The sequence below is a fragment of the Prorops nasuta genome, unplaced genomic scaffold (genome assembly GCF_024137725.1).
Source record: "Prorops nasuta isolate Cenicafe-Biocafe unplaced genomic scaffold, Cenicafe_Pnas_1.2 PNAS00002, whole genome shotgun sequence".
NCBI classification, from domain to species: Eukaryota; Metazoa; Arthropoda; class Insecta; order Hymenoptera; family Bethylidae; genus Prorops; species Prorops nasuta.
This window is the reverse complement of record NW_027116799.1, coordinates 4,977,846-5,000,793: the sequence shown is the minus strand read 5'-3', so window position 1 is coordinate 5,000,793 and position 22,948 is coordinate 4,977,846. Positions and strand designations below refer to the sequence as shown.

The 22,948-nt window shown below is 40.9% G+C and overlaps 1 protein-coding gene across 3 annotated transcripts in view; it reads left to right on the top strand.

Moving 5' to 3' along the window:
• The window catches only part of Ppn (Papilin), a 69,761-nt gene that overhangs the window by 24,127 nt on the left and 22,686 nt on the right, over positions 1-22,948 (top strand). For all 3 annotated transcript variants that reach the window (XM_066729539.1, XM_066729545.1, XM_066729533.1), the window contains exon 2: positions 17,448-17,508. In XM_066729539.1, the coding sequence (XP_066585636.1) occupies positions 17,448-17,508 (61 nt within the window). The remainder of the gene's footprint in view (positions 1-17,447; positions 17,509-22,948) is intronic.

The following is a 22,948-nucleotide window of genomic DNA, read 5'->3' as shown; positions in this document are numbered from 1 at the left end:
ATGTCTTTTGAAATATTTGATGAAAGTTTACATCGAAGACTTCTAATATTGCTAGTTCTATTACGTAAACACAATCTTTACCTAATCGAAATGGAAAAATAAGAAATGCAGTAACATTCTTCGTTTTCGCCATTAAATGGAAAAAAATATATTTTATGCTAAGGTCGGTAAAGATTTTAAATGATTTGCTTGAGCATATATTATATGAACGAATAATTGAGCTTACAGAAAAATTAGCTATTACCATGAAATTATAAATCAATATAATTTATGCACATTTTTCTGAAAATAATTACAACTTCCTCCAATCTCCCATATTTAATAATTAATCTTCGTTTAAAAAGTTTGCAATCTCATTCGATTCCTCATATATCACATAAATTAAAAACAAATAAGTTCTCGGTGTACTTTCTCGTTGGTTATTCTTAACATACTTTGCTAGAGAGAGAGACGGAGACTGTTGCAGTTTTGGCTGGAAAAGTGGAGGGCCTCTCGTGATTCTGCATGGCGTAACGTGGCTGCAGTCGATCGTTACGACCGAGGCTATAAAAATGCATGTATATAGATATACTATACGTTGAAGCACAAATAGGAAGGCCCGCGACTTTTATACGAAGCTGTGCCAGCCTACAGATCGAATTCAAGGCGAATGCAACGTAACGATGCAATATTCAGCAGTAGGAGCGTTATTTTTTCTTGCTTGATTTTTCTCTCTTGGACGGTCCTCGACTCATCTCTCTTTTTTTCGTTATTTTAAACCTTCCCTCTATTCCTCCCAGCCTCCATTTCTTCTTCTCTTCCACTAACTTTTTTTTTACCACCTTTCTTTTCCTCTCTCCCGCTGGGACCCTTTCACTCTCGCTTCACTCTTCCTCCCTTCAAACCTCGCGAACTCTCTGTATCTTTTCCTTCCACAAATCCACAATACCACCCCCTGTCCTCTTCGTAACGTTCAATATCTTCTATCTTCTTACGCTCCACAAAAGCTTCACTGCATTTTCCATTTCACATTTCCCTATACCTGCTTAAAAGAATCCTGACCAACTGCCCCTTTTTCCTCACATATTTTACGTGGGGAAGCTAAACATAAAAATTGTCGTTCCTTTGATCTGAATCATCACTTCTTATCCGACTATTTTCCAAAGAGAGACTGATTTTTTTATCGTAGACTGATGGAAATATCGATATTCTTGTTTTCTTTTGCCTTGCAAAGATTTCGTGCCTTTCCTGCAAAGTTGTTGAATAAAAAGAGTTTCCTGCCATTCCTCGAGCTCTTTTCTTCACCCTCTCGCTTACCATTTTCTTCTACCTCCTGCAAATAACCAGAACTCGCCGCAAACCCTCCCTTGCCTATTCCTTCCTCGGTCTCTATGCTGGCACACTTGCCTTATCCACGTAGATTTTGCACCTCGAGCTTCGTTGCTTCGACGAAACAGGATCGTATCGATGTTGCGTATACACAATAACACACCTGCAAACGCGATACTGCGAATCCTGTCAACCCTGTGGATATCCTGTAAGATCCCCAACACGACACGTTGCATTAATACCGTAATAACGCCTGGGATTGTCCATAAATTTCAGCATCGTTTCCTAAATCCACTCGCTGGATTAACGCTCACCGGGCTTTCGCTTAATTACTAAAAAAAAGCCATCTGACATTAACAACCTATTCCAAATTTTCACTCTCTATTATAAATAATTCTTTTTAATCTCACGTGTTAGCTCTTATGAAATATAAAATTTTTTAGTTTAAACCTGTTTTTTCTATTTTTAATATTCTATCCACCCACTATATTTTATCTATAATTTGGATTTTAAAGCGGTGAGCATTGAAATATTTAAAAGCATTTTGCGCACTGAATGATTGATACCAGCTTTGGCTTTTAGCGATTCCTCTAAAAGCGGATCCCACGTAAATCAATGGGAATCGGAGTAGTTCACTTCGAGACTGCATTATAACCAAATATGCTCGACGTTATTAGCATAAACCATGCGGTATGGAATGGTACTTATAAAAGCCGATTTATAGCATACGTCAACGACCGACATATTAATTAAATACACGTAAACGTATGTCTTGTGCTCCTTCGACTAACGTGTCCATCGGTGGCGATCGAGCCGATCCACTGCCTTGCAGCATAAATCGGCCTCGTAAGACTGATTAATCGTCGATAAAAGCGATACACAATTTTATGGTGGAACAATTTTAATCGCTGCCTAATAAATCAATTATTATCTATGAAAAAAAGCGAAAGTTGCACGAGTTCAGCGATCGCTCATTCTGGTTTAATCTGGAGTAGTTGGTGAGTTCGGTGGCTTGGAGAGTTTTCGTGTGCGCAGGAAAAGGAAAAATAAGGAGGAAAGAATGAGAAATAGTAAGAGGATGAGAGACCCAGTTGGAAACAATCCGGCTAATTTCCCGGGTCTTTATAATCGGCCTAAGATCAAGAGAAAAGAGGCTATCCACAAGAGCAGAGATTATCTTTGGACCACTCAACGCTCCACGACTCTCCCTTCTTCATCGCTCCCTCTGTACCTTCTGATTCTCTCGTCCTACCCTCTCCCCCTCCCCCTCCCCCTTTATCCATAAAACGACCTGTCGCCAGACCAAAACGTCTCGTCGTAAATTACGACGTCAACGCAATCCTCGATTTATGCCCTTTGAAATGGCCTCGCGTAAACACAATTAACGCGTACCTGACCGACTCGGCACACGTTGCCTTTCATAAAATTAAATTAAAATTAATTAAGCGATGGCTTTGTTTTACGACTTGACTCTAAGCTCGCCATTACCGCAGTCACCTCTATTAGGGCGATCATTGTTCGTCAAACAATCGATAAAATCAAGCAGAGAAAACCCCAGGGATTTTTGAGTTATTTAAAATAATGAACTGATTGTTTCTATGATATGAATATAGCTGAAGAATATTAAATTGACGTTCCTTCATATAAAACCAGTCATTATAATGAATACATTATTAATTCAGAATTTTTTCTATATATTTTCCTCATGTATGTGTATGGCTGAGAGAAGTCAATGTACATCACATGGAGATTCTTTTCAAACTCTTCGTCGGCAGGAGTTTTTAGGTAGCATACGATAAATTTTTCTCTAGTCAGATTATCCTGTTATTGGGATGTTTTTTTCTCGACTACCCCTGCTATTTTCTATCCTATTTTGTGTCTAAAGAAACAGAACACGTTCTATTATAATCTCATATATATATATTTCAAGGATAATTCTGATCTCCTATATATGCCACTAGACTCTCCATCCACGAACCGAGTAAAAGCTTTCTTTCGTCAAAGTCTTATTTATATTTTCCGAAAATTGTTCCTTTTTCTTACTCAGCCTATTGTCGAGACAACAATGTGGGCCGCGCAACACACAGAATACCTATCGCATTTGCATTTTGTACACCAATGCGCAAATAACAATTGCCGTTTCGCCAAGAGTCCGATTTACCGATTTGCACCACATTAGCTTCAATTGCACTTGATTCTCTACGCGATAATTCGACGACCGTGGTCAAGAGCGATCTTTAATTGAATTTCCGCCGCAGTGGTATAACCGTGGCTTTGACCATCCGCTACAATTGTAATGGGAGAACAAGTAAACTAATCGCATCCGTTTTCTCCATTCTTTTACTGTCGTTATTCAAATTTTTATTAACTTCAAAACCGACATGACTCATCTCTTGAAAAAAAAGAAACTGTTCTACGCGGCACTGCGATAAATCAGATTTTAACCGTGGAAGAGAAACAAGCCTTGCATAAGGAATCCTGGTGAATCGTGTTGACGTATGCTAATGGTCGAACGTCTAATTTCTCATGCAGAGTAGTTTTTTCATTAAGCTTTTTCCATTTCCTTCCTCGTCCATAAGAGGATACCCTCAAGGAACATCCGTTGAAAGTCCTTGCTGGAAGGATTCTCAAGAATCTTTATCACACAAAGAGAAGGTCAGCATAGCACGATCTCATCGGTACAGGGAGGTCCCCACCCTTCTATTTACTCCACGCTACGGAGGATCGCGTCGTTAAATCGCCAACATCATTCAAGGTCCGGTATATAGTTTTCTCGGTCCACTCCTTATCTCGGTAGGTAAACCTTGCTTTCCTCCCTCAACCTACTCTTTCACCTGCCACTGAACCATAAATCCAGGTTTGCCTCAAAGATCATAAACGCCGCCCAATTATTATTTATCGGTACCAAATTTATGGCTAAAATATATCGAGGGAATCCGACGATAGAATGAAAGATCCGAATTGGTAAAGAGGAACGAGACTTTATATTGCACAGAAACCAAGCGTACTATATAGCAGCGCAATATTATTCCAATAGTCGTCACTGTGGAGATATTTGCGGGACCGGCGCCGATCAACACTCGGGACCAGCTTCACCGGCTCGTGTGGTGCAAGAAATCCCAAGACACGCCGGACGAAAACACAGACAAATATTTACTAGACACGCCAGGGGCGCGGAAATACATGGCCAGGCTAGCCGACATATGTAAACTCTCATGCGGAGTGAAAGATAACCCAACGAACGAGAGCACTCGACCAGACCCCGGGAAAATGCTGGCCGTTCTAGCTAGGTTAGAGTAAGACAAAAATGACACACGTGCATCCCTATATATCGCTCGATGAAAACCTATAGAGATACCAATAAGTGGCTTCATTTTCAAATATCCACAATTTTTCTTTAAATAATCGCGCGTGAAAATAATAAATGGAAAGTATCTTTATAAGTTTTATACAAGGCTTGAAAGAGGGAGGATTCTTCGCGATAGTTTTATAAAGTTTTTATCGACTGATCGTGCAAATGGGAGGAGGATATTTTCGAATCTATCGTTTGAATTTGTTAGAGCGTGAGTGCTTCGAGTGTAGAATACACATTTGTCCCTATTACAGTTATGGCTCGAAGGATCTCTGTGCTCTTTGGAGTGGCGGTCTTAAAGCACACTTTACATGCACTCACGTAGTATATATATGTAGTAATCTTAACTGAGATCCCTACAAGCGATGCTCGCCTGTAGGATCCCTCAAGCCCACTTTTGCAGTCTCAACGTCGAGCGTCGCAGCTTTTAGGAAAATAGCAGATCCTTCGACCCTTGTCCTTCGCGTTTCAACCCACCAAATAGATATCTCTCCCTCCCCAATACGCCTCTGGCAATGGTAATCACCCATTTTTATCCTTTCCGATAACGTTCCTCAACAATGATCCAACCTTTCATCGTTTTAAGCGCGGCTGAATACACACACACGGTATGGAAAATTTAAGAGAATACGTAGAGTGTAAAAATTAATTTCTCTCTGTGGAGAAACTAACTTTCTTATACGCCTAATCGTTCCGAAGAAAATGGAGCCGTCTCGCGGCTAGGTGTGAACTTGACAATCGTACGTGTGAAATTTATGACCACCTATAAAGTGTTCAAATGGCCAACAAGATACATGCCAATTCGCGATGTGTGCGGCGAAACAGGACTTTTCGACCTTGAAAGGACACGGTCGAGAGAGCTAGAAAGCTTTTACGTAAAACTAATCATTATTACGCGCTTCTCTCGTAACCTTTTAACTTAAACGCCATTTCCCGAAGGACTTGGCGGAGATTAATAGAATTAGCGGAATAAAAGCGAGAAACGTGAACATCCTGGCAAGTTCCGAGGGGATAGGACTTTCTCGCCTTGTTCCTTAGCGAGAAAAGTGTCCTAGCCTTAGTTAACTTTCTCGAGAGTTGAAAGAACAAAGCTTTCTTTTTCTATAAACTTGTAGTCTTCCTTTTAGGTTCATCCCCCCGAGGTGTAACGCGATTCGGTCAACTTTTATCCCTGCCCGTTAGTAAAAATACGAATCGGACAAAAATAGCGTTGTTAAAAGCCGGATGCGCCTTTGGGCCAATGCCGAAACGTTTCGGTAATCAAATTTACCATTTCCCGTCACGGGCCGCTTTGATAATATCGTTACCAGTGTGAAGTAACAGTCAACTTGTAAACAGTATCCTGTGACGTAACTGGTTATATCGACGATGAGATTTAAGTCAACCAGTATTTTTCTTATTTCGTACGAGAAACAAAGTACTAAATTTTAGATTTATATTTTCAATTATTTAGAATTTATCATATCAATTGGAGGAGTATTTATTTTTGTGTAGAGGGTCGATCGTGTGGATTGAAAAGAAGAAATTCAAGTAGCCGAAGTAGAAAAGAATGAAGCATCTTTCGATCGTTGAAATCTCTACGAAAGGGTCAAAATTCAGTGTTGTTAGAGGCACGCTATCCGAAGCGCCAGTCATATTATTGCTGTAGACCAGTATAGACATCGCAGTTTGCTTATCGGTTGCTCTAAAATTACCAGCCTTATATAGACACGGGAAACCGGAAGCGTCACTAGTTCCCTCTATGATTGCTATCTTTGTCGTTCATTTATCATTACGAACAATGTTTTTCCTAATTAAAATATATTACGAAGGAAAATCACTCCTATGAAACAAATTAATCGATTTCAATGTTTGATTCAAATTTCATAAACACTAAATCACTGAAGGAGAGAGAAAATATTATCTTTTCTCTGGAAAAATATATTTCACGCGAAGCATCAATATATTTTGAAAAAATCTGGAGGTGTATTCTTAGCTTCTTTGTATATATTATAGAAAAGCTGAAGGCATCTGGTGTAGGATTTCTAACACATTATCATTAACGATTCCTCGTGTTGTAAGTGTACAATATTGCTTGCATCAGCAATTAATTCAATTCCATCTGCAAGCTAAAACTCCTACGACTCTACGATTTATGCTCGATTATTTGGTAGACTGTACCAAACTGATCTCTTGTTTCAGAAGGAGGAAAGTAGATTTCGCGTAGCCCCGGGCGAAATTCTCTCTTTGCGAAAGATTGTTTGCCTTAGCTGGTGCTAATTTTCGCGCAACGGTCGCTTAATGCAAGCTGTAAACACGTTTAGTTTCTCGCAGAAGCGTTAGAGATTCGAGTCTCGAGATCAAATAAAAATCACTCGTTATACGGAAGGTAAATCCCATCAAGATCAATAAACGCGAAACGGAGTAAAATGAATTATCCTGTGATGAAGAAAAATGATAATGGCAATATAGGAGCGATAATATGTAAATAGAGTTGTTAATTGTTAGGAGGATTACGATGAGAGTGGAATAAAGCGTGAGCGAATGTTATTAGATTAGGAGTAATTGAAGCGAATGAATGCAATTGTTGATCGCTTTTGTTGTAATTTATATGAGACTTGGTAACATAAAATGCAATAATTCTACCGGTTCACACGATTTAGCGGAGCGTTGACATGGACTGAAATGGACAAAATTTAAGCGCATTAATGCGACCGAGGATGACATCAGTTAAGTCATCTGCATACATCTAAAGGCGTGACGCAACGTGTTCCTCGTGTGCAACGTAGCAATCACACTCGGTCTAGCAGCCGTAATCAATAATTCATTCATCCAGCGCCAGCCGTATTCATCCATCACTTGTACATAAATATTATAATAAAGATAGACGTTAAATCAGTTTAATCGAACCAATGGAAGATTCGTAAACCGGACAGTTTAATTAAATATCTGTCAAGACTAATTAGAAAAATATTCCAAATTACGTTCCTCTTCCCCTCAGACGGTATTAAAAAAAATATAAGCTTCGGCAAATCTCGTTGGACGCTCAAATGCTTTTAGCAAAATCCTCCAACTTGCTGCTTCTGGCTTAGAAAATCTTTTCAGCTGTCCGGCATGAGAGTTAGGGGAACCGGGGGATATCCGAGGGTGTCCGGTACAAGACTAATCGAGCATTCTCAGTCTCTGGAGAACTGTCCATTCCAGCTTGGAACTCGAATTACGTTATTCGCGCCACGTGCTACTGACTGCGGAATAAAAATAGCAAAAACTAACACGATTACGTCATTCACTCTTTGCCAATACCACCATCGCGAAGGATGCCTCGTACAGCGAAGGAGAATGATTTTCGACAAGTTGAGAAATATCTATAATTGAATATAATTAAGAGTAATGGAATGGGCGACAATTTTATTTTTATTCAAATAATATTTTTAATAGAAGGCCTGTCAAAATTCATAGCGTTCCCTCGTTGAACGTGACTTTGGGAGCAAAAAGTGACTGAAAAGATAATAAGTAGCGCGGGTGGTCTAGGGCGACCCTGAAAAACCTTTACGCCGTCTTCGAAATCATAAAAGCTGACTCGGACCAGTTCTCAATCTCACCAGCTCGCTACCCCACAATTTTCTAGCGATTAGTATCATTACTCGCTGCCTGTATCCTTAATATATATATATATATAACAACACACGAATCCCGCCTTGTGTACTACTTCAATACCATTCCCCAACCAGTGGCTCCAATTTTGTCCTCCCACTCTTAATCATTTCCCAGTTCGAAAATTCACCAGATGGGTTGAAAAAACTCAAGGCTCGCTATTTATACGACGAATAAATCGCTTTGTCAAATCCGACGGAGAATGCCACGAATAAATACTTGTATTTTTTTTTAAACTAATATATTATCTTATTCGAGCGATTAAAATTATCATTTGCCTCGGTACAGTAACGAGCAAAACTTGTATCGTGACTTTGATTCATGAATCGTTTATATTGTTTAATTAAGGATATGAGAGCACTGTGTTGGTTTTAGGATGAATATAATCACGTTGCATGAAATACTCACTGCAGTTGCTCGGGGGATAAGGATCCCTGGGAGGAGGATGAGTAGGAGGGGGGGGGGGGGGTGATCCTTCCTGGAAGAAGAGCAGCAGGTTTTGGTCTGAATAATTAATTACGCAATTCCCAATCGAGACGCGCCAATTTGGCGAGGGCGGCTCCCTCTGGTCCCCAAAAGTAATCCCGATAATTTGATCGAGCATCGTCCTTACTCACCTTAAACCAAAATTCTTTCATCATATTGCGACATCGATCGATCCAATTGGACGAATGAAATGGCGCTTTAAGTATACTCCGATTGGATCGCAACTTTTCGCTCGGTGGAATCGCCGCGCGGATCTCAAGGCGGTAAAAGCACGCCGCGATTCATTGAGCAGCGATTCGAGCCACGTGGGCGTAGATACCACTTTGTGTCCGTTTGATAGGAACGATCGACATCCCGGATGTTAAGCTGCGATAACGCGACGCTTCCCCCGCACTTCCTCTCTCCGTGAAAACCACGGAATCTTCTACGTCTTCCAACGCTCGAAACAATCCCTCATCAATGAAAACAGAAGCTGGGAGATAGTCAGCAACAATAAGGAATTCTCAATTACAGTTGGAGGACGTTGGGAATTTGACATTTTTCCTTAATTTACAGACATAATGTGCAGGTGTACAAGGATAGTTAACGTGGCTCGTAAAACGACGAGGTATATACCTATTAAGCTAATGGGCAAAAGCGCATATCCTACGGATTTCATACTTGCTTTACGAGCTTATCCTCAAAGTGCATCTCTCTTCGTTTAACGTCGAGTTTTTTCTCTCCTCGTCGAGAAACGGCTTCAAATGATCCTTTAACGCTGCTACGTGAGAACTATGGATATTTCAGGATTGAAACGCACCAAGTTGGTTTACGGGCGGAGCGAATCGAACGTAACCACATTCGACGGTATATATATACTGCTTCGTAACGAACGAAGGTGCGGATCAGTCGACGAGACGTATCGTAAAGTGAAATTAGTATATGAAAGATCCTCTCGCAGAGTTAATAATGTTACACCTAATTCGCTTGTTCCCTCTATACTTTTACAACACTCGTCACCTTGAGAGTGCTCTCGCAGGACCGTTCCAGAAATGTTATAGATATATGACTGGAAATTCAATGTAGAATTTTTTATCGCAGAATTTTGATACGGTACCTTAAGAGGATTGGATGATTTTAAGAGTGGCTGTTCTAGCGAATATTCTGGTTTGGCTGACGAGGAGAATCGGCAATCTCGATAGGAGGCTGGAAGAAATCGCAGGGTCCTTTGGAGAGCGGAGGAATTCCAAAAGGGCGAGTGAAAAAACAGCAGACTCTGACCGAGTATAGGGCTCGTTCGGCTAGCGAACTTGGAAGTCAGGCGATCCAACTGGAACCACGTATATCGTATATACCATGTTATATGTATATATATATACAGCTAACCCGGGTCCCGGTCAATTAGCCCGTACCAGAGACAAAGAGGCAGCCGACGTTTTTTACCCATCGCGATTAGATTTCTCTTCTGCAACTACAGAATGATTTAACCAATTTTTCCATTTATTCCGATTGAAACTGATAGCAAAATTTCAAATCGCGAGCATTTAAATTTATGGTGGTCGATGGTAACAAAGTGAGAATACATAATGTAGAAATGACGAGGTAGGCTTCGTTTGGTCGTTGCTTCGGCGTCGATTAAGGAAGCTGACGGTATTCGCAGTGTAGTGGTGCAAGATTCGAGTGTATCCCTCGGGACTGCCGCAATCCCGTAGCTTCCCGGAGGGCTGAGAAAAGGCGTGACTCAAGCTCCAGTAATGAATTGCCAGCGAGATGATAGAAGGCACGAAGTAGGAGACTCGCCAGACGAAAGCGAAAAAAGAGTGACGGAGGCTCGTTTGTGCGACTCGTATCTATGTTCAGCAGTGTCTGTTGATTTTCTTGCACCAGTGCGAATGTGTGTATCGAAGACTCTCTACCATAACATGTTTGCTCGCGTACAGGCACGTCACTTGGCGAACACCCGCGCTTGCAAACCGTCTGCGCACAACATGCATCCTATACTCCTCTACCTAGCTCCCTATGGATGCCTATAGGATCAACGAACTTTCTATTACGGGACACAGAATCAGGATTTTCCGCATAGTTCGCAAACCAATTAGCACGATCCATTAACATCTTCTTCTAAATCCCTCGTATAACTCCTCAAGCGTGATGCAAAGCACCTTTTTTCACCACAAACGTCTCCCATGCATATACACGCTTCGCTATATGTGATAAGGTACACGATAATAGAGATAAAATTTGAGGGGAAAAAGTGGAAATTTTGGAGAAAATGTGGAAACGGTTCGTGACTTTGGAGCGTTGACGGTTTGTCTACGCGAAAGGGAGTCACTTTACTTAAGTGAAACCGGGTATAAACCTATCGCTATAATATAAAACTGGCCTTGGAGCGTTTGGGATTCGAGCTATTCGGAAGTTTTCCCAGCGGCGTTTGCCACGGCGACGACTACGACGACGACGACGACGACGACGACGACGGCAACGACGACGACGATGAGGACGACGACACGAGAGAAGAGGGAAAAACGTGGCGTGGGCTCAAAGAGGCAAAGAGGCAAAGAGGAATAAGGATGGATGAAAATGGAAGGTTTTATCAGGCGGAGTAGGATTGGATGGGACCAGCCGCGGTGAGAGAAATGCTGAAGAGTGAAGCACCGAAGTGTAGGGGCTGCTTCGTGAAGGGTTGGGGGCGAAGGGAACGATGAAAGAGTCGCGTACTCCGAGGCTTTCGCGAATCCCGCAATCGACTTTTTTTACCTCGCGCATGGATGAGGACCATCCCCATCGTGGCGCCCCAGCATTTTTCATTCCTCTACACCGAACGTGACGACCCATGCACGCATCGACACTGATAACGCTTCCTTCGACACCTTCCCCTAAACAATGCACGTCGCAAAATAATATATTTCCCAGAATATTCCATTTTCCCAATGTCAATCCTACCTTCCATCACGTTTTAACTGCAATAGTCAGCCGATAATTGGACGATCGATCGTTTCTTCTATTCCCAAATCGTATGCATCAGTGTTTGCGGTCGTTGTGCTTTATTTTGCTGGAACAATCGCGCGATCTGTTTAAGAATTTCGATGAAAAGGGGACAAGCGTATTTGCAAAGACACTTGTCAGTGTGGATTCCGGAATATCGGAGGAGAGGCTGATTGAACCGCAAACCAATCGATTGGCAGGGTCAGAGGGACGCGATAACAGTCTAATTTTGGGCAACAATGAGGTTACGGTATACACGCACCGATAGCTGTGGTACAGATGCACCCGACACCTATCCAAAACCGCGAATGATCCGGTAATTTTCTTGTCGATCCTGTCGTCCAAACATCTCCACGAATTAACGTTCAATTTCAATTCGTACAATTTGTCCTGCAGCTCCTTCCGGCCATTATCTCAAAGTTCCAAAGAATCATTAGCTCGGCGGTTTGAAAATTTGTTTTGGGAGTAGCCGCAAGAGCATGTTAGTCATTATGAGTGTGATAATAATCGGGGAATTAAATGGATGTTCCTTATAGGTATATACTATAAGGATGATTAATTGCCGTTAAACTTGCTGTCCGTTCCCAAGTCACATCTCTTCCCCACCTACTAGATGAACTTCGGGTTCACCTAACTTTCCTTCACTTCCATTCCACGGTGGGGCGAAGGGATTAACGCTCAGCGTCTCAGGTTTGATTTAATAAGTTTGCTAGTGTTTGTCAAAACTTTCCCAGATACGTGCGAGCCCTTTGAGGCTTAACCTTAATGCTTTTTCACACGTTTCAATACAATATCTCCCGGCTAGCCAGAGCGATCCGAAAATCACGAGATATTAAAAATTTTCCAATCAGGCGCTACAGACGTAGTTTATTATTAATTCTAACAACACGGTGGAACGTCAAATTTCTCAAAATTGTGTGAAGCATTGCACGATTAATGCTGGTTAATTCGAAAATCGATTGGAGCGCGAACATCGTTTTGTGGGTATAGCACAGTTTCGACGTCGATCCTGATCGAACCAAACGATCTTGGTCAAATCCTAATGCCGAAACGCCTAAAGATTAAATTGTGGTAAATCTGTATAAGCACATAATACACCCGCACTTTGATCAATCCTGCCCCTTTCGTCAATATTGAAACAGAAGTGGCCTAATTGCTATCCCTAATAATCAATGATTCCCTCTCCAACCATTGCAAACAAAATAGTTCGGTAATCCGCTTGATCTACAATTCCAGCAAACTTACTGAAAATAAAAAAGGAATAAGACAAAAGCTCTAAAACTAACAAGAAATTTCCATAAATTATATAAGAGAAATTAATCGACTTCTAGAAATTGGTTTAGTTTTAAGGCCATGTGCAATCTTGGGTATCTTTGCGGAAAGATCGACTCGCTGCAAGTTTTAATTTAATAAAGTTGATAATTAATTGGTAAGTCTCTCTTCCTCCCTTACACTCCCTTTCACTCTCGAGCTGGATGTGGTGAAAAATCTGGAGAATTTCAAACCAGTGTTTTACGATGCATTATAAGTCTCGCCATCGGCATTGGCACGTTCCCAGGAACTGGTTAGGTTAGATACCAGCTTTGGATAGCCGACTAATGCCGTGGTTTACACTCTTTTCTCGCTCGATGAATAGCTCAGCAATCTTCTTACCGGACCCTTCGATTCGGGAAATTGGATACCCAACTGGAAGTATAGGCATAATGAAGATATTATTTTCACGTTCTTGAAAAAAATTGGACCTTTCCGATGGTTTCGCGTAAAGTCACGAATATACCAATACTGTGATATGCCCCCTATACGTATATATATATATATATAGCCCTTGTATACTATAAACGCGGAGACATTATTTTCTCGTTACTAGTCGAGAAGAATAAAAAGATGGTCGCGCCGAGGAACAAATAGCATTGCAATATATAATATATCTACGTTTATTTTAAAAAGTCCCAGTTTTGTGTCGTTAAGAATTTAATATCTTACAGAAGTTCCTCCATGAAATTTTCAAACAACGATTAATGAGTTTTCTTAAAGTTCGCGCAAAGTACATCTTGACCCATTTTTGTCAAGCATTCGTGTTCACTTATATTTCCGGCAGGGCCTAATGACTCATGAAAGAAATTTACGTCAAAATCACTAAAGGTTTCGTACTGTAATGCAGTTAATATTCTATAGCTGGCCAGACGATGTCTTTTGAAAAAGATCGCGATGAAAAAGAGGAATGCATATAAAAAATTGGAGCTTGATTCGAGCAATTATCTCGATTTGATAGTTCCTTCAATAAATGTTTTTCCCGGGGCAAGATTCTGGCTGTTATTACATCTTGTTCACGCTCCTTTTACAATGTCCTGCACACCAAACGAGAAGCGATCCGTCGTGAGAGGAGATCGATTTCGCAGCTGTGCATTTACGAAAATTGCACGGCTTATCAAAAGCAGCCGCGCTGCATTATTATCTCGTTACTGGACGAGTACAAAGACAAGCAGAGGCACAAGAAGGATCAAGCAATTTTTATCCTCCGAGAGAGGAATTCACGAAAATTACGAGATTTATCGTATTTCTCATCCTAATCCAATTATAAAGGCCTTCCCAAATTCGTTTATTTCCATAAAATAAGATAATCTCGAAACATTCCTAAAGATTCTACTCTTCGTAATACACATGTGCGCAAGCTTGGAATAAATTGATTGCAGTATGGATAATTGAAAAGTTTCGTTAAAAGCGCGATAGAAACAGGATTATAGCGTGACGTTGTGGGAAGGATGGTTATCTAGTTGGTTTCTCGTATACTTGCAACATTTAAGGGGAGGGAATGAGCGTACCAGAGCGCGCAGGTGCAAATGGTAGTACTTAAACGAGGAGTTAAAATTGAAAATGAGGATGGCGCGAATACAGCACTGGAAATAATTCAGACGTTATTTATTTTTCAATAAATCGTAATTGAGCAGAATTCCCAGATCTATTGAACCCTAAACGAGGGTAACATCGGAAAGGAGGCGCGCAGTCTTCGTATATATATATATATATATATATAAACGATGAGTACTTGCTTCGTATATGTATACATATATAGATAGTTCCATATACCACACTGCATCGTCGATAATGTAACCCACGTATATTATTTCCCTCTGGCAAAGCATTAATTAACTAACGACCGAGCAAAAAATATTAATAGCAATGAATAGCAGCGATCGACGACTAACTATATTGGCAAACCAAGAATAATCCTTTCCGATCTTCAGCAATGATTTATCGATCCCGTAGATCGATCCAGGAATCGAGTGTCCTATACTATAATTAATAAACCTTATTTAAAGGACGCACCGTCTAATCTCCACAGTAAAATCAACCCTGCAGGATTATACAGAGAGAGTGTCCTTGATAGGTCATTACACAGGCGTAATGGAAATCGATAATTAATTGATCCGAAGAAGAGCACGGCTCTTGCAAGGGATGCTAATTGGCTCTTGAATATTTATGAATAACGAATTAGCTGCGTGGTGATTAGTCCAGTTCTCCGGTTACTTACCAGAAAAAACACCTTCTCTTCGACTGTTTTCAAAGTCAGTAGATTCAATATTTTTTCACCACCTCCCTTCTTCGGCGAATTATTGGTTCAAGAAACTCCGCGAAAGGATGAAACGATCAGAGGAATAAGATAGAGAGGGACCAAACAGTTTTGTCTACGTCTCTTTTATCGCGAGGACACGAATTGTAAATTAATCTGACGAGATATCTTTGCACGGGATAAGGCGAATTGCTTATACATGTAGGAGCGAAGGAGATGCTGTTGGAAGACGATCAGGACCTGCGCGAGAAGCAGGACTTTTATCAGGAATGCGGTCAGAGTTGTGGAATTTGAATGTAAGGTGGATTCTCCTATCTGGAGGGCATGGGACTCATTAGTGACGTGTGTGCCATGTGCATAGAGTACGGAAAGTACTAAAAACGTATTGGCACGTGCATGCAAAAGTGCCTGGAGCATTCTCGTATCTGATTATGGCCTGGGCTGCCCGGCCTTTATGCGCCACTCTGCAGATAACGACCATCCGATAACATTGTAATTGGTTTATCGATTATTAATAATAGTACAACGATCGGGACCTATCAGCCCCACGCATTGTGTTATCCTCATCTAAACTCGAGTACTGCTATGTTTCTTCCAGCGTTCGAGCGAGACTCCTTCGTCTTGTGCTACTTTAAATTTGTAATTGTTCTCCCGACCATTCGAACGAATCACGAGGATTCCATTAGGGGTAGCATCTGGTGAAATCGAAATTGGTAGCAAATTTTAATTTTGCAAGATTTTCCAGAACTCGTTTCTGTCACATTGTGCTGTAATGGATTAAATAAATTAAAGATTCTGCGTGATTGATATAATTTTTTTATTATAGTAGCAGTCTCTTAAGATTTTTCTCACCGGTGAAAGGTCTGTCGGAGCCTGCACGAACGTCAGATGAATATAAAAAATTCCACTTGGATTATTCTGAGATTAAGTGATAATTTAACGTCATTTTCAAGCATTTTAGTTGACTAAAATTGGTTCGGTAATTGCAGCATAGGCTCTTCTCATTATATCATTTGTAATGGATGGGCTCCTCGCCTTTCCAGCAGTCCTCCCTCCGTCCCATCAATTTACAACAATTCGTGCAATTCTCCCTGATGTATTTTCCTCGCCTAATGCTCTCACTTGCTCAGGTATTTCATCCTTATTGATTTCCGTTTTAGATTGAACCACCTTGCTTGTTCCCTGTCTTAAAATATATGTTCGAATTCCTTTTTGCCATAAACATTCCGTTCCTTCGACACAAGTGCTCTATATTTTTCGTGAAATATTAAATCGTTCTATCAGTACAAATAAAATCCCCATTCGTCCATTGAAAAAAATTGAATAAGTATAGAAATCTAAAAAGTTGCTGGATCCGACTGAGAGTTTAAAGAACCCCTGCACATTAGAGAATAAGATTTCGAGCAGCTCTCGTTAAAACTGGCTCGCATACAGGTTTTTCACGACCGAAGAATACGAACTACGAATATATTTACATAATTGTATAGCCCCTCCAGCTGTTGTCTTCAGCTCGAAAATTTTCAAGGAACTCGATGTTTCAATTGCACGAAAGAAATGGATTTTCTCATATGCTATAGTTCATAGAATGGGTTTAACGAAATGACTCGGAATCAATTGAGATTAATTAATGTTCATTGCGCCGTGGTTAAATGATTAGCGACGTTTAATTGGTTAGGCAGACGCGAAGAGACATGTGTGGTAGAGTTAACTATATATATTGAGTATAGTGACTGTAGGATGGGAACACTCGGTATCTTCCAAGACCGCGAGCGTACGATATTGGATATGCACTTTCGTCAGGTACAAATAACGAGCCTTCCTACCCTACAGCTACGCCTAATGCATAACTGTCCATCCATGCTGATGCAACGAGCCGGACAACCACTTTGCGCTGAAACTCGTTTCGTTCGTAACAATCATCGACGCCAATGTGTGGGTCAACGTTTCCCTCGCTAAACTTTCACACCCACTAATTGCGTTACCACACTCTCGGGTTCTACAACGACCTCCCAAACAATTACCAAACAAAAAACAAAAAATTCCCCATTTCATTTTAAAGAATATTTTTCGGCACTGTTTTTTCAGTACAAGTGACAGATACCTGTAATAATTCGAATTTCGTTCTTTTTCCAGGTCGTTGGGGCTGCTCATCTTAATTTTAGCTACTTGTATACCAGACACGCTTGCCAGATATGTGAGTATGAATTGATTTAAGAAATTAATAAAAGTCCTGAAAAAAGGCGCAAAGAGATTTTTTACTGGTAATTTATCGCGGTTAACGAATTTAATATTCGATCAGGAATTTACGTTTGTTTAGGAAAGTTTTGATAATACGAGTCGTACTATATGTATATTACATTGGCAATTAATCATCTTGGACAGAAGTGTTAGTATATATTTGTGAAATCGAGTCAAAAGCAACGTGGATTCGTAAATATATATATATATATATATATATATATGCGTGCTTGCTCAACAAGACATATATGAAGATTATCTGTGAGAAAAAAGGACGCTCGTGAAGAAAATTTATTAATGAGGTAAGAAAGATGGGGAGATGCGATGGGAGGAGAAAAATGGATAAAGAGCTGGGAAGCTGATGGAGATAAGAGAATTCGCGATAATCTCGTTTGCCAAAACAATTTTGCACGTGCACGTGTGCTCGTGAGCTGCACGCTTACCCCCTACACCAATATATGGAACACCTTACAAGGGATCGCATTACTCAGTTCCTCACAGTGTTAACCGCCACGTCCTTGGACCTTGAACTTTCCCTTTCCATTCTCCCCACAGCCTCCGCCGCGCTGGATTATACATTTTTACAATCGTTTATTGCACCCATATATTCCAAGAAATTTATCGCTTTCCTTTAACGACTGAGAAATCGTAAAATTTCAACAAGAGTTATCCAAAATTAACATGGAATATTTGTCTCGAGTAATTTACTTTATTTCTTAAGGAGATTTCTCAGCATTATTATTCAAAGCATTGGATTAGACGTGAGAAAGGCGAATTTTTTCATGGCTCAGCCGCAGGCGAGCTAATTATGACCATAAACGAGGCACGATGGGCTTATTACCAGCGAAATTGCAAACCGTTTCCCCCGTTACTCGGAAAACCGATGTTATTAACCATTAATCTTGTGGACAGATTCGATCTGTGTTCCATTCAATTACGAGAATCAAGCCTTTTATCCGACGAATCAATTTATTCGTTTAATTCACACGAGCCTCCCCCTTGGATGCATAATTGTATATTAATTTCCGCGCACTAAATTATTAACTGCGCTGTTGGTCAAACTGCGAGAAGCAAATATAATCCCTACTTTAATCCAGCGAAATATTATTTCCAGCCAGAAATCGCATTTAAATCGTTTTCGAATCGGTTTAAAAGTCAAAGCTCTCTTTTGCCTTTATATATCGTAAATTATCTCGCATAATCAGGAATCGTATAGTGCGAATAATTCGATAGTTATAATTTACGCTATAATTATATACTACGGAAAAATGAGTTTTCCATTATAAAATTCATAAAGAATTCGTTATTTTCGAATATACGCATATACATATATATATATATATATGTAAAAAGAAAAAACGCGATGCATGAGAATTATTTCAGGGAAAGCGAGGCCTGGCGGGTGTTGATGGTTCATCCGACCTCCGCGGGGTTCTCTGAACCATTTGATTAACGGTTCACCACGCAATTTCACGGAGCATTCTGCGACCGTCAAATTGCATCGTCATCTCCGGCTCGCGCGACTTAGCAAATTCAAGCAAATACCCCTCGGGCAATCAGAAGGACTATTATAAAATAATTTCGTTAGCACCTACAAAGTTTCACAATAATAATACAGTCGGACCACACGTTGCAGCAGCCATATATCTAGTTACTCCCAAACATTTTCTAATACGATGCATCGTCGCACGTTAACATCTCGCAAGCTCCGGCCCAACTGATCCGCGCATTTTCCACGACCATATCTGGAATTGGAATCTTTAGCGGGCTTCCAGATCCGAAGCTTATCTAAATGAAATTTTTCAAATATGCTCAAACGGTGATAAATGCCCACGGACAATCGATTTTAATAAGCCCGAGCCATTATTCCTCTATATGAAATCACACAAAATCCTTAACTTAAGCCGATACAGTATTGAATTTTGCTGAAGCAGTTTTTAGCCATTTTACTGATAAAAAGTTGTGGCTTATCGGAGATTTTTAATTGAAAAATTTTCAAGTAATTATTGAAATAGTTTTAAACCTAGAGGTATGAATGTTTTTAAAAGTTTTTCATTGCCATGAAGCTAGCTGTCTGTAAAAGTAGCTTACAATTAAATGTAGATTTATGATTGTTTCAATTAGTATAGTCTCAACACTTGTCGGCTTACTAAAGGGTCATTGGATCGGCCAGAGAAAGCCGCTGTACGGATGACTGACCCGTAGTATCGGATTACGTTTCACTGTTAACAGGTTACGTTTCATATCTCACTGCGACAGTCGCGTAACTGGAGCCAATACCACGGTTAATCGCCAGAAGGATCGATGCGCTCGGTACGAGGCGCATCTTTCACTTTTTCATTAAATTTTCAAATGCTAATAAATCATATCAGATCTCCTCTCGAGTTGTCAAGCTCCTCCTAAAGATTTTTCAAGTTTCGACCAAGGTCACTGCACTTCCTCGTCACGCGACTGCCAGGAATTAGCATAAATGAATCGTTTCGTTGTATCTATGTGTGTACACGCTAAATAGCCTTGTGAATCTTCGAATTGCGAAAAGGTCCAGCGATGACGATGCAAGGATACGTAATAATAAAGAAGCGAGATGCAACGATCAGACCGCTAAACGACCGACGTCAATTTCTTCATGGCACGCGATTCCCTCGACGATAGTGGAAAAAAAAGTTAAACGCGTGAGGACACGGTGTGGTCCTATAGTCGTACCGCGGAATTATATCGTTAACTTCAATGATTCAGACTGCTTTGTGTCTCAAGTCTCGCGCTGCTCAAAGATTTGCGGAATTGCACTGTTAACGAAGGGTCATCGCGCACACTGCTCAATCTTTATCCGGGAAATCTAGAATTAAAAGCGTTCTCGTGCTTGCCAAGAATAGCTCTCTAATTTGCCTGGATCAACTCTCGTACTCTGTAATAATATTTAACTGGAAAGTAATAATCCTGAATTATTTTTTAAATTACACGATATAATAATGATCAGAAGACTCCGTATTAGTTTTCTCGGTACAATTCCATTTTGTATAATTCGTAGTTGAAAACTAGGCGGTAGCCGAGAACTCGATCCTCTCCCAAACCGTAAGAATATTCGATGTTGCAGCTGCTTGAAGTGGCTCGGTTAGTCACCGCTTAAAGACGCTGTTTAATTCTATGATTTATGGCGATAACTCTCCCTCTCTCTCTCTCTCTCTCTCTCTCTCTCTCTCTCGAGAGAGAGAGAGAGAGAGAGAGAGAGAGGGGAAGAGACATTGCAGATCACTGTGGGAATTAGGCTGGGGTTTTTTCAGCGAATTTCAGTGACGAACGCTGGATAATAAGAGTCAATCGTTCGAATGGAGAAGAGAAATTATTTATATAATTGTACCTCCACGAGGAGGGAAGATTTTCGAATGTTCGATGTAAAGAAGATCCAGATCGAAGTTGAGATCAGGGTCAAAGATGGATAGTGTCAGGGTGAATTCGTGGAAAATAAAGGGGCTCGGATGAAATTTGGTAATTAACCAGGAAAAGTTGAAATGTTCGGTGTGGAAAGTGAGGAATTAATTGGATTCGCGTTCCTTAATTAGACGGTTAAGCAGGTCGCTGGGTGCTAGAAGATTGGGGATGAGGAAAAGTGGTTGAAAGCTGCAGCGTGGAGGGGGGTGGTCTTTAATCGACGGGCGTCATTAAGCCGCCCCCCGTCATTAAAGTCGACGATGTCACGCGGAACAAATGCGATTTACGTTAGACGAGTGCGCGGCAGATGTAATTAGAGAAACAGCTACGGACTCTATCGAGCTTCAAAGCTTTTTCACTGTTTTTTGCCGTCTGGTCTCCCGCAAGGGGAGCCATAACGCGAGCGTCATGTAAACCAAGCATTAAATCCATCAACCCCTAAACGAATGACCCCAGCGAGAATATAAGAATAGCGTGTAACATTTTGCGATCCATCGATGAATATATCGTTCGTTAAAAATCCGGGCAGTAGAGGAATGTTTAGGAGCGGTAGAAAAAAGCGCCGGTGGGTGTGTGTGTGTGTGTTAATTTTCCTGGATGCTCGAGCGTCCATCCCTCATCAGTTTTTGTCAAAGCCGGGGCCGGAGGGATTTTGGAGTTGACGGGGGTGGAAAAAGGGGAGCGAAGAAGTTGTTTTATCGACCTTTAATGAGCTATAAAGCTTGGATGGAATCCAGAGAGTGGATGTGCTTCTACTTTGGCTCTCGCCAGCAGCTGCGTTGATTTTTAATGAAGCGTGGGAGACACCAACTGGTCTAGCCTGCACATGGACTCATATGTGCATTTCCGTGTGATAAAAAAACTGAACACGACGGTTTTCTAGATTTTTTCGCGACACATCTGCGCCAATAATATCGCGCCTAAGCAATATGGCAGAGCTATAAAACAGCCTGCACAGGGGCAAGAAATCTCGCGAAACTTTCGCCGCGTGCCAGAGCACTGGCAGTGCGCGCACCGTGCTACCCGAGTTGGCGAGTTTTGCCTCCCTGCCCTCTATCTATAGCTGTGGTCTAAGCTGCTGACTGGAGGATAGTTTATGGTCCTTTCGTGAGAAAGAGTTTAATTCACGAATGCACCGGCCTCATTTGACTAACGACCGTCATTATTTCTCTACCTCGTTCCAACTATCCTATGCATATATATATATATATATATATGTACACGCATATATCTTTAATTATGAGACTTTTGTTACTGGTCGCAACAAGCGAGGAACGAGAAATTTCATAAATTTGGCTTTTGTTGAATGCGTTACAATTAAAATAGACACGTGGAGCCAGCTTTTTCCTTGTTAATTATTTAGGTACAAAGTAGCTGCTGCTATTCGTGGGCGAAATGTATAAACTGGTTTTCATCCCCCGTAATGTTACGTAATTCTATAGTCACCGCCATTAATCACTGCGCGCTATATTCGCAATTCCATAAAGCAACAGGTCTACGGAAAAGGGAAACGAAACTTGGCTGGACTTGACTGGCTGCTCTTGAATGCTACGCGGGGGTGTTTGGAAAACGAATGTCCGAATTACGCAAGAGACAATATAATTGCGATTGTATTCCGCCAGGCAATAAACTTCTCTCAGAGACGATCATTTAAAATACACCCGTGAATAAACCGTGGAATATTGTATAACCAACGGCGAACGATTGTTACAATTAAGCCAAGTCGCAGTTACGAATAATTCCATCGAGCCATTAGAGCCTAAAAGCATCAGCATCGGTTTCCCTGTAAGCGTTGAATAAATATAGCAACGCTTTTTTGACAAACATCGATAATTGAACTTTAACGCTGGAAACGAGCACGAGTTTCGTTTTCCACCTTTAAAGTACCAAGCAATTGCCGATAACTGAGCGAACAAACGAACCACCAGCGAACCCTTTGACACGATTGGTCTGTTCAAAAGTTACAT